The sequence below is a fragment of the Crinia signifera genome, chromosome 6, assembly GCF_055691185.1.
Source record: "Crinia signifera chromosome 6, ASM5569118v1, whole genome shotgun sequence".
Taxonomy (NCBI): domain Eukaryota; kingdom Metazoa; phylum Chordata; class Amphibia; order Anura; family Myobatrachidae; genus Crinia; species Crinia signifera.
Window position 1 is genome coordinate 221,000,748 of NC_139222.1, and position 12,674 is coordinate 221,013,421.

The 12,674-nt window shown below is 47.4% G+C and overlaps 1 protein-coding gene across 1 annotated transcript in view; it reads right to left on the reverse strand.

Annotated features, from left to right (window-relative positions):
• Positions 1 to 12,674, reverse strand: part of PIK3AP1 (phosphoinositide-3-kinase adaptor protein 1) — a 129,077-nt gene that overhangs the window by 84,549 nt on the left and 31,854 nt on the right. The window contains exon 2 of the mRNA XM_083148880.1: positions 11,887 to 12,291. Coding sequence (XP_083005006.1) covers positions 11,887 to 12,291 — 405 coding nt within the window. The remainder of the gene's footprint in view (positions 1 to 11,886; positions 12,292 to 12,674) is intronic.

A 12,674-nucleotide genomic window follows, 5' to 3' on the forward strand; every position in this document is an offset into this window, starting at 1 on the left:
TAAGTGGGGTGGGGGCAGCTGCCGTGGGCAGGGGAATGGGGGTGGCTGCCGTGGGCAGGGGGACGGGGGCAGCTGCTGTGGACAGGGGAACGGGCAGGCTGCTGTGAGCAGGAGGACGGCCGGCTGCCGTGTTAGCTACCGTGTCGGGGGGGAAAGACAGTAGGACAAGATTCTATAGATGGTGGTGTTACTTGCCTTGCTGCGGGCAAGGGGGGGAGGAGATGCAGCAGCAGCGGCCAGGGATCTCCGGAAGCTGATAGCAGAGAGACGTCCCTGCGGTGATGTGTATTAACTCGGCGGGGTCCCTGCACTGCATTGGAAATAACTTCCCGCAAGATGATTGGCTGAATCTCAAGCCAATCATCGTGCAGCAAGTGGTTTCAAACCCAGCTGCGCTTCCCGCGCCGCCGCCCGGGGGATAGCACTAGTTATTTCCAATGCAGTGCAGGGACCCCGCCGAGTTAATACACATCACTGCAGGGACCCCTCTCTGACCGCGGCTTCCACACAATAGCTGGTGGAGTGATTTTTAACTTTAAGGTTTTTTTTCTTTTTAAAGATTAAAATGCCACCTACCAGGGGGACGGAGGCAGCTGCTGCGTGCAGGGGAAGATGCGTCCAGAGGGCACATGTCCAGAGAGAGGCGTTATGGAGTCGCAAAAAATTACAGAAAAGTGGTGAGTTAACGATTATCGTTACTCACTAACTTAAACATAATACATTAGGGTGAAAACTGTCCCTGCTTCTGAGCGTTATGCCAGGAGAAGTGGGAAACATTATATTACAAACGTTAAAGGCAGATTGATACATCTGCCCCAATATTGTTTTTAGGCCAAAAGGTTGCACCAAAGTAGCTGGATGACTATGATAAGCCACACAAGTTGGCGGCACAAACACTGGACTGATACGGCATACTTAGCATCACCCCTGGACTGATACGGCACACAGCATCACCCCTGGACTAATACGGCACACAGCATCACCCCTGGACTGATACGGCACACTTAGCATCACCCCTGGACTGATACGGCACACAGCATCACCTCTGGACTAATACGGCACACAGCATCACCCCTGGACTGATACGGCACACAGCATCACCTCTGGAATAATATGGCACACAGCATCACCCCTGGACTGATACAGCACACTTGGCAGCAGTAGCACCCCAGGAATTATTTGGCAGACTTGGTTTACCCTAGGAATTATACAGCACAGATGGTGGCACCCTGACCTGATACGGCAAACATGGAATTATACAGTGCACATGGTGACACTCCTGCAGTAAAAAAAATTTTTTTTTATTATTTTAATAAAAAAATGGCAGCACCTCTGGATTGATATGGCAGATTTAGCAGCACCCCATGAATTATACAGCAGACTTGGTTCACCCCTGGAATTATACGGCACACATGCAGGCACCTCTGGACTGATACGACACACATAGCATCATCCCTGGACTGATACGGCACACTTAGCACCACCCCTGGACTGATATCGCACACTTAGCATCACCCCTGGACTAATACAGCACACTTGGCAGCACCCCATGAATTATTCGGCAGACTTGCCTTATCCCAGGAATAATACGGCACAGATGGTGGCACCCCTGGACTAATACAGCACACTTGGCAGCACGCATGGTATTATACAGCACAGATGGTGGCACCCTGACCTGATACGGCAAACATGGAATTATACGGTGCACATGGTGACACTCCTGCAGTAAAAAGAAAAAAATGGTTTTATTATTTTAATGAAAAATGGCAGCACCCCTAGATTGAAATGGCAGACTTAGCAGCATCCCATGAATTATACAGCACACTTGGCAGCACCCCATGAATTATACGTCAGACTTGGCTCACCCCTGGAATTATACGACACACATGCAGGCACCTCTGGACTGATACGACACACTTAGCAGCACCCCATGAATTATACAACCGACTTGGCAGCAACCCATGATTATATGACACACTTTGCTCACCCCAGGAATTATGCGTCACACATGCGAGCACCCCTGATCTGATAGAGCACACTTGGAATTATACGGCACAGATGGCAGCACCCCTGGATTCATAAGGGACACATAGCGGCAGACATGGAATTATACGGCACACATGTGGGCACCCCTGGACTGATACGGGACACATGGGGGCACCCATGGAATTATACGGCACACATGCGGGCACCCCTGGACTCATACGGGAGACATGGGGGCACCCATGGAATTATACGGCACACATGCGGGCACCCCTGGACTGATACAGTACACTGGGCAGCACAGCTGGACTGATATGGGACACTTAACACCCCTTGCAGGTGAAAAAAAACAACACCTTTTTTATTTAAATTAAAAAAATGGGGACACTGGGCAGCACCCCTGGACTGATACGGGACATTGGGTAGCACAGCTGGACTGATATGGTAAACTGGACAGCACAGCTGGACTGATATGGGACACTGGGCAAGACAGCTGTTTGTTCCCCATTACAGTTACTTTGTCCCCCATAGTTTTACCCTCCTTGCAGACAGCCACAGACACATCCATGTTGTCTGACTTTCATATGCCGAATGAAGAATGGCACTGGTGCCGGGACTTATATAGAGATCCGGATCTAGCAAGAATCCTGACTCCGGGTGATGAAGTTTTGCCCATGTGCCTGGATCCGAGGCAGGCGGTAAACTCCGAACGCCTAATGCCCACACCAGTTGCTGACAGTAGTAGTGCTGCCTATACGTAATGCCGACAGTAGTAGCGCTGCCTATATGTTATTCCCACACCAGTTGCTGACAGTAGTAGCGCTGCCTATATGTTATGCCCACACCAGTTGCCGATAGAAGTAGTGATGCGTAACACCCACACCAGATGCAGACAGTAGTAGCGCTTCTTACACCTAACTCCCACACCAGCTGCTGACAGTAGTAGTGCTGCCTATATGTAGTGCCCACACCAGTTGCCGACAGTAGTAGTGCTGCCTAGACAGATGGAGCGGGTCTCTTCTTTGCAGGGGATGGCGATGGTGACGCCAGCCGCCATCCCCTGCCACCTGCCATCTGTATATGCGAAAGGGGACACGCGCGCACAAGATGCGCGTGTGTCCCTTTCCGACGGCTTCCCCCGGGTCCCCGACGGCTTGTCGGCGGTCACCCGGGGTCCACACCGCCTCCCCGCACCCCCCCGCCTAACCCTGTCCGTCTCCCTGAAGCGGAGACGGACAGGGTTCCCATCGCCCCGCCGCCCGTCTCAGTCAGATGGACGCCGGGCTGCTGGCGGATCGCCAGCGGAGACAGTCTGGCAATTCCCCAGCAAGAAGGAGCCCGGCTCCATCTGTATGTAGTGCCCACACCAGTTGCCGACGGTACTACGCTACTTTTACAGATGGAGCCAGCCTCAATGTTGCTTCTGGCGCGCCAGATGCTCCAAAAAAGCAGGTGGCCCACCAGCATACATGGACACGCCAGCGTCTCGGACACTCGCATGTCCATTGCCGGGAATGGGGCAGGCATTGGAGACGCACACATGTCAGAATCCTCAGCGCACCGGGGCGATTGGCACGCTGGGGACAGGTACAATGAGAATGGCTTCTTCTGGACATAATGCCCACACCATTATGACAGTACACTCTCACAAACTTTTTTTTACCTTGCAATCTGTGTGGCAGGCTCCAGGCAGCTCAACCTCTCCTTTCATCAGAACTGCTGGTGTTCTCCCGTGTAGCCCCGCCCCCTCGCCCATGTAGCCCCGCCCACTCGCGCCCCGTGTAGCTCCGCCCCCTGTCCAGTCTTTGCTGACTGTGACACTGATGTAGGTGTGGGGGGTTGGAAGTTGAACTTGGGAGCTGGGAATTAGCTCTCAGCTCAGACTCTGCTGTCTGCTCTACTTGATGCTGCTGGCGTCGCTGCCTGTACTGTGACAGACAGCGGCAGCCACAGAGTGCAGCAGCAGCAGGGGGCAAGAAAAGGGGGTCTTGTGTGTCATGGGGGGAGAGGGGAGGGGGGCTCCTTTGAAACTTTGCCCAATCCCCTGTGGCATCCCCGCTGTCTTCCCAGCAGCAGCTCCACTACCTGATGAGCTGCTGCTGGTGTTCGATCCGGCTGGCCTCCTCCTGCTCACGCTGTGCATATGCGTGAAGCAGGAAGAGGGGCATGATGTCACCTGCAGTACCGCTTTCGGCCTCAGGGGCGGCCGGCCTCCCGGGAAACCTCCCGGTGACTTTAATGGCCAATCCGCCCCTGGATATGACCTAAGACATAGCGATCAGAAGGGGAGAGATCTTTTGGATAAACATGCAGCAGGGCCAATGAAGGAGACTCTTGAAGGGAGACATGCAGTACTTTGGAGGCAAGAGTGAAAACATCTCTCCAAAGTTGACGAAGATGCGGGCAAGACCAGAAAGCATGAAACAAATCTCCCACCTCTGTACAGTTTCTCCAACAAAATTTTGATATCGTAGGCCAAATTTTATGTAATTTAGCGGGGGTAAAATATAGACCATGTAATAGTTTAAAGTGCATTTCTTTGTGGTTATTACATTTGGACATAGAGTATGTTGATTGATAGATCGACTCCCACTGTTGCGGGGTATATGTACTATTTAGATCTGTTTCCCATTTCAGTTGTATGGGAGATTTATTATCTAATTTGGGGTCTTGTGCGATATCATACCAAAATTTTATAGAGCCTCTGCTGTTGCCAGCTAGGATCTTTGCTAATATGTTGGGTGGAGGTAGGAGTATGGGGCCTGAAACCTTTAATGCGTTAGATATCCAATGCACAATCCTATTATATGAGAATAATTCCCCTGCGGGGAGGTCATATTGGGTTTGCAATGTAGGAAACGAAGTAACTGACATACCTTCTACAATGTCTGCAATGGTATTAAGACCACACAAGGTCCATTTATGAAGATTTAAGTCAGTGATTATTCCTGTGAGCGCAGTCAAGGACAATGAACGCGAAGGTAAAGAGACAGCCTTGGAGGGGGTCACAATAAGATCGACCAAGCTATTTCTAATATCCAGCCTTCCAATATGGTTTCCATCCAAGGACATGGGCGGTAAACCCCTACTCATTGCATTGTATTTCTTGGAATCACAGGGACAGAATTGACATGATTGTTTGTCTTAAAATACTGCTCTGAATGATATAATCAATTGACCTTATATGTATCGTATCCGTATTAAAAGATATTATTAAACAATTATGTAATTTGGGGGAGGTTAATACTGAAAATGTATGATATATATGTATATTTTGGGGTTCGGGACAACGCCTGAAGTGCACTAGCCTGGAGAGCATCATTTTTGCTCTCCAATCTGTAGGCTGGGTGTTAAGTTATTATTCAATAAATACACTTTCCTTAAGAATTGGACTCCGGCTGTTTCTTGTATCCTGATTGCTGCAAATAGATCTTTGATAACCCGATTTATCGGCTCAATCTGTCGGAATCGGGTAAAATCTGATCAAATCACAGTAGTGTATGGAGGCCTTCAGACTCCAAATGTATAATTTCTTTGTTGTTTTTAGATTTTTTCTCAAATAGTTTTGACTTAATGTTTGTACTTTTGATGGCATTCACCTGAATAGGACTTACAGTATGTACTGTATTGTATCACGGTTTTTATGTGAGCGATAATGATTAAAGCCATGGAACCACTGCACCTGATGAGATCCAGAATTCCCAGAATGAAGGTGCTGGTTGCTATCCTCTAGGATCAGAAAGGAATCAGACCTGATCGCTGATGTGCGAGTTTGCAAGCCGATTGAGTATTGAAAGAATGCACATGTGTACGGATAGTAGCACGCATGCATGAGGCCAAACGGGGAAAAATCAGGGATTACTTTTTTCGCAATCTCCTCGCAACTTGATTGACAAGAAGTTGGCATTTGGGAATTATATCTGGTCATTTTCCGGGATTGCCAGTAGAAACGCAGGCGTGGCCAGGCATCTTTAGGTAGGGTGTGTGACATCAGCCTGTCTCTCTCGCAGAGTTGTGGAAGGGTCAAAGTCATAGGTGTGCACAGCCCATTTTCTTAGGAGGTGCTCCATTGGAGGGGTGTGTCCACCACCACCACCACCTGCTGGGAGTGTCTATCACCATCTACTGGGCATGTCTATCACTGCCTTTTGGGCATCAATGCTAACTAAAATTTACACTGTAATGCCCATTACACATAATGCCACACATCATAATGCCCATTAAACATAATGCCACACACTGTAATGCCCATTAAACATAATGCAATACACCATAATGCTCATTAAACATAATGCCATACATTGTAGTGCCCATTACACCTAATGCCATGCACTGTAATGCCCATTACACATAATGCCATCCACTGCAATGCTTATTGCAAATTATACAACACAAAGTAATGCCTATTACATATTATGCCACATAAGTGAAGCCTACCTACGTTATTACTATAGTTTATTTATATGGCATCCCAAGGGTTCCACAGCGCGTGACAGTAAATTGATTAGCAATAAAAACAAACAAGAAAATAACAACTTACAGTATAAATGCAAATTAGCACAAGTACGTGGTACATAAAAGACCGTTTATGGCAATGCTTGTTTCCAGACGGGAAGTTACATGCTCCTTGCTAAGGGGAGGTACATGCTCATTGCTAGGGGGAGTTACATACTTGTTGCTAGGGGGGATTACATGTTCATTGCCAGAGGGAGTTACATGCTCATTGTAAGGGGGAGTTACATGCCTGTTGCTAGGGGGGGAGTTATATGTTCATTGCCAGGGAGGAGTTATATACTTGTTGTCAGGGGGAGGGGTTGTGTGCTCGTTGCCAAGGGGAATTGCATGCTCGTTGCCAAGGGGACTAACATGCTCATTGCCAGGGTGGGGAGGGGATACATGCTCGTTGCCCTGGAGTTCTTAACAGTGTGCTGTGCTCCACTGACCGCCGTGTCTGGCCTCCAACCCACAGCGAGCCACACACACATTCTGTTGGCGGCCGCCCCTCCAAAAATGGCCACCGCCTTGGAGGATACAGACACTTGAGGTCCGGCAGTGTATGGAGGGGCTGCCACCGAAAGAACTTGCGTGCGGCCGCAGTGGGTTGAAGGCCGGCCAGAGGAGCGTGGTGGCAGCGAGGGGTTGTGGGTGTGTTGGGCATTAGGGGGTGCATGGGTACACCTGGCACCGCTCCTGTGCACGCCTATGGTCAGAATTACACGCACTTGCACAAAATGGGAAAGTCATTCGATGGTGAGTGAGTTGTGAATGTATTTGCAGATGGTCTGCAATCAGCGATCCATTGGCAAGCCATTTGCAGATTTGCAAAGGGTGGGATTTAACTCTGTCTGGGCAGCGACTATCTGATCAAAGCCTTCTGCAGATTCGCACAGCAGCGATCAGTTCTGAATCAGGCCCTTAAATGAAAACAATTAAGAACACTTCCCCGGTTATTGCAGAAATCCCTCTTGTTGCCATAGTAAGTGCTCCTGGGTCTTGGCCTTTATTGTGGTCCGTTCCCATAGACCAGAATCTTCGCAAGGGCATTGATGGTTGCGTATGTGCATGCGCAGGGTCAATTCTGAGCATGTGCATACGCGGGGTGCAGGGTGTTCGCCCGTTGCACACTTCCAAGTTTGCGGGCGGGGGCAGAGAGGGGCATTGGGCCAGTCCATTTGCATATGGGAACACCCAGTGTTTCATGGGCATTCTCATGCTAATGGGCCAATGACGCAGGTGCAGGGGGGAGGGCAGCTGACATCACCGAATGTCAGCTGTCTGCGCACTTCTGCCCAAGCGTCCACCCATATATAAGTGACTTGAGAGTCACTTTTATATGCATGCGCCTTCGCCATCATTCGATGGTCACTGACCAAGGCTGAGAATAGATGTTACTGTGTAACATCCATTTGCAGGCCCTGCGAGCGAATCGCCCTTGCGAATGGCTTGCGGTCGGGCCACCATGCGCAAGGCGGGGTTTGGTGGACTTGCAGAATAAACCCCCCCTCTCTTTCTCTTTGTCTCCTTTACTGCCTACACTTTGACTTTTTATTTCTTATATTTGTTCTCAAAATCACTAATCTCTCTGGTGTTTTCCCCTTACAGCTCAAGTTCCAACTTTGTGTTACTTCCTTCTATGCTGTTTGTAACTATCAGCTCACCCCAGACCTTCTCACGCATTATGGAGGTGATCCTAGTTCACTCGGTAAGCCGCAAATGCACGCCCCCCACCTCATGAAGACACATCCCCGCGCATGTGCCGCAGCAGGAGAAATCATTGGGCTGTTCCCAAATATCTAATGATTTCTCCTTCCTTCGCAAATATGTCAGTAGAGACTGACTTATATTTGCGGGCAGCAGGACGAAGACAGGGCTCGCCCCCGGCACAACTCGCCCCCGGCACAACTCGTCCCGCCCACAATCCCATGTGAACTCCCAGCGTTTTCCTGGGGATGCCCAGGAAACGCTGGAGGTTCCCATAAGCGTCATCTGACTCCGCTGCCCCACGCCCCTGGCCCACATCGCTCCGTGTGAACAGCTCGGTGACTATACAAGTCACAAAAGCAGTTTGCCTATGGACCCTGCACATGCGCATAAATCATTATGTGCATAACAAAAACATTAGTCCCCGTGAGAATGCGCGGGGACAGAGTCAATCAGAATCACCTCCTATGTCTCTGTGTCCCACTATCCTCAATCTTTACTTGCTGGGATATTATTCTCTGTGCTACAATTATATTTACCTATTCATCACCCTGACCATTTCCTCTATACTGTATGAATCCCTCCTTCTTCTCTGTATAATAAAAGGACTACTAGAATGGTGGTGTTCTGTGGGTCCTTATTAACACAGAACATATCTACGATTTCAATTTAATAGATTGCCCAAATGTGCAGTTGTGCATTGGATTTCTGCCTCCAGAAAGCCAGATACGAGGCATTCTGAGGCACACAATCAGGGGGGCTGTGGGTACATTTGTCCTGGGCCTCCGACCACTCTGAAAATGAGCGAAGGCCCTTGTGTCCCCCTTACATGCTGGTGGGAGTACAAAGGACCCACTGATGCCACACACAGGGAGACCCAGGCGAGGCTGCTGCACAAAGGGACACCCGGCTGCCGCTACCCGCTGCCACATGCACTGGGACCCGTCTTCCACTGCTGCATGCAGGGAGACTTGAGGGGGGGCTGTATGTTTGAGCAGTCCTGGGCCCCACACTTTTTAGTGGCAGCCCTGCACACAATGATATTGACGATGACACTGTGCGTGTCTGTATTGTTGTGGCCATTCACAGGTTATGAAAGTTGCACAGTTGAGGCCAATAGTAGGATTTTCTGGTGTGACTGGGGCTGAGTTTGGACAGATTGGGGAAGATGTATTAGGGCTGATCAGCGCAGGACCTATTTTGTCTCTATTTGAGAAGTATGTTTGACAGTGATAGCGAAAGGAGGGAGAATAGTAATCAAGTGTTATTTTTCCATAGATTGCAGGACAAAATGGAGATCCTTATAGGAAAACACAGGTACAATACTGTATCAAACGTATACAGTAACCAGTGGAAATATTTGCAGCTGATTTCTTAACTCCTAACAAATCATTTCCAAGTAATTAAGCAAAATGTTTCGGTCAAATCACATCTAACTCAAATATATGCAGTAAATTATAGTGTACAGTCATATTAATACAGAAATGCAAATACAGAGACATTCACATATGTACTGCTCAGTTTTGAGAAGTGCAGCACTTCCCAATTTTTTGTTCCCAAGCATATAATATATAGCGTCCATTTGTCAGAGCAGCACTCGTTATGCGGAAGTTATTTGTATAACCACTGTTCATACTACAGTATATCACAATTCTCACGCAACATTAATCCTATAAGCAGCACTTTTATGATGTCAGTCAGTCCCGATAATCCCAGACAATATCCAATTTCATTGCTTTATGCTGTATTCCAACTTAAACAAGTATAAAGATGTGCACCATGCCTATGTACATCATTAAACAAATGCCCAGCTGCACACACTTCTTACAGAACAAAGAAAACCCATAAAGGTAAACAGACCAATAAATGGTTGAGCAGCTGCCTTAAGGCCCATACACACTCAGCAACTTTGAGCTGAAAGCAGCTCAGTTTTTGCCATTTGAGCTGCTTTCAGCTCAAAAGCCGCCCAGTGTGTACGGGGCAGTGATAAGTGGTGATGCGCACTTCCGCATCATCTCTGTCCACTGACGCTCATCTACTGGTATTACCAGCAGATAAGCGACTGGATGTATGGCTTTCCATAGCTTTCTGCTATGGAAAGACGTCCTCCCCCAGGAAAATTGCTTGGATGGGCGAAAATCACTCAGTGTGTATGCATTGAGTGATTTTCCCCATCATCGCCTGTGCATACACACTGGGCAAATACGGCCAGTATGTATGCACCTTTAGGACTTTATTTTGTTTATCTTTCTTATGCTGGCCACACATCAGACCAACTTTCCTCCAACCATTCAACTAGTTGGTTGGACTGAAAATCTGGTACTGTATGGAGGCAAATGCCAATAAGCAATTTGCTCACAAACTCAGAATTGACAAAAACATTCAGTGAAATTGTTTAAATCAAATAGGTCCAACTACAGTACATTGTCTGAGTGACAGCTGTTGTCCATTTTCCAATTTGGGAAACAAATGACGTAATTACAGACTACATTTGCTCCTATCCAGTACCAGGTTTTTATTCCATTCACCCAACTGGTTGGATGGTTGGAGGAGAGTTGGTCTGATGTGTCGCCAGCATAAGATACACCCTGTTCACACCCCGTCTTAGAAAATACAGAATGACAGAAATATACTGCAGTCTAAACCAGTGGTTCTCAACCTCGGTCCTCAGGGACCCCAAACGGTGCACGTTTTCCAGGTCACCTCACAGATACACAGGTGCACTAATTACTCACTGACACATTTTAAAAGATCACAGGTGGAGCTAATTATTTCACTTGATTCTGTGAGGAGACCTGGAAAATGTGGACTGTTGGGGGGTCCCTGAGGACCGAGGTTGAGAACCACTGGTCTAAACTATTCACCTAACATATTTTGCAGGGGTTGGTATCCATATCTCAGCGTACAGGATATCAATGGTCAGAAAATAGATAGAGACATTCCAATGTTCAAAATCCCAACAGATTTTGATATTTTAACATTAACTGTACTCTCACACTGCCTAACAGTAATGCAACTGTACCCTCCTGCATCCTAACACTAACCCTTCTATTGCCTAACCCTAACCCCAGTACTTAACTTGGAGGTTCTGACTATCTGCATACTGCTGTCGGCATTCTGACCATTGGATTTCCGAGTGCTGGATATTTGCAGTCATAGGAAGAGTCGATTTATAGCGGAAAATAAATATGTTAGGAGGGAAAAAAAGGCAGCGCTAAATTGGAGTGATCCAATTGAAGTGTGTACACCGGACAAATGCAATCTTCAGATGGAATTAGCTTTGGTAGTCTACTCTTTTTGGAGCTTGATAGATAGAGCAAAACAACAATAATGGGGACTGCAGTATGACCAGTCAAGTCAGTTAGCCTGATGCAGGAGATAGCTCTGATACCTCTAGGTTAGGCTCTTGATACAGTAAATGCCACTGAAGCATAAAACATGAAGAAATGATAGCTTTAACTTTTTACTAATACCCCTTTCACATCGCACATGTAGCCCAGTTTATTGCCGGGTCAACCCAGGTTATAAGAAGGGTTAAACAAGGGTCACCCTGGGTATAATGGGCCACATGGTTTCAGTGTGAAAAAGTGTGACCAGGGTCGGATCCAGGTTCAAACTCCAAGGTCTGACCTGGGTTTGCGATGTTACAATAATATCATACATATTAAACAATTGTTTATGCAGAAACAAAATGCCACTTACCTTCTAAGATAATATCCTTAACAGCAGTAATGTACAGTTCAGGGTCGTCTTCAGAAGACAATTGTTTCCATTGTAACCAGTCTGGAAAGACATTTGTGAAATCCTCTTTGTCTATTACGCCACAAAATAATACAATCACCTTGTTTGGTGGCCTCAAAATTGTCCTCAAGCTTTCCAAAATTTCTGGGTAGTCAAAACTACCTTCTAAATCTCCAGACAGAAGAATGAGAACGCATTTATACCTCTGCAGGGATTCCAATTGGTTATCTGGTATAGGTTCATACTTGAGTTCGTACGTCTGGAGAGCAAAATCTTTAACTTGATGATTTGTTTCAAACAGACTGGCAAGATATTGGCACCACTCGTTTGCATCAGGTCCATGAAGTATTAATAAGTCATAAAATCCTGTAAAATAGCAATAAATAATGTTTGATATGTCTAGGAACAATGCAATTCATAAGTCACTTATTAGTCATGCTGAAAAGCAGATATGCAACTGAATGGGGTAGCATGACTGTTTTTTATTATGAAATCATATGTTATGCCGTGTTCTCACTGCGAGTGAGAAAGACACGGCTTTTACCCGGCATTAAGATGCCGGGGATGTGACGCGCTGGACCCCCGTTCTCACGGCAAGGCAAATTCCCGGGTGAAGAAGTTCTACCCGGGAATTTGCCTTTGAACAAGGGTTTTTCGGCAGTGTGAACGGGTCAACCCGTGTCTGCATATCCGGATCTCAGACACGGGTAAAAAGAAGGGTTTTACCAGTGTATGAAATCCGGATATGC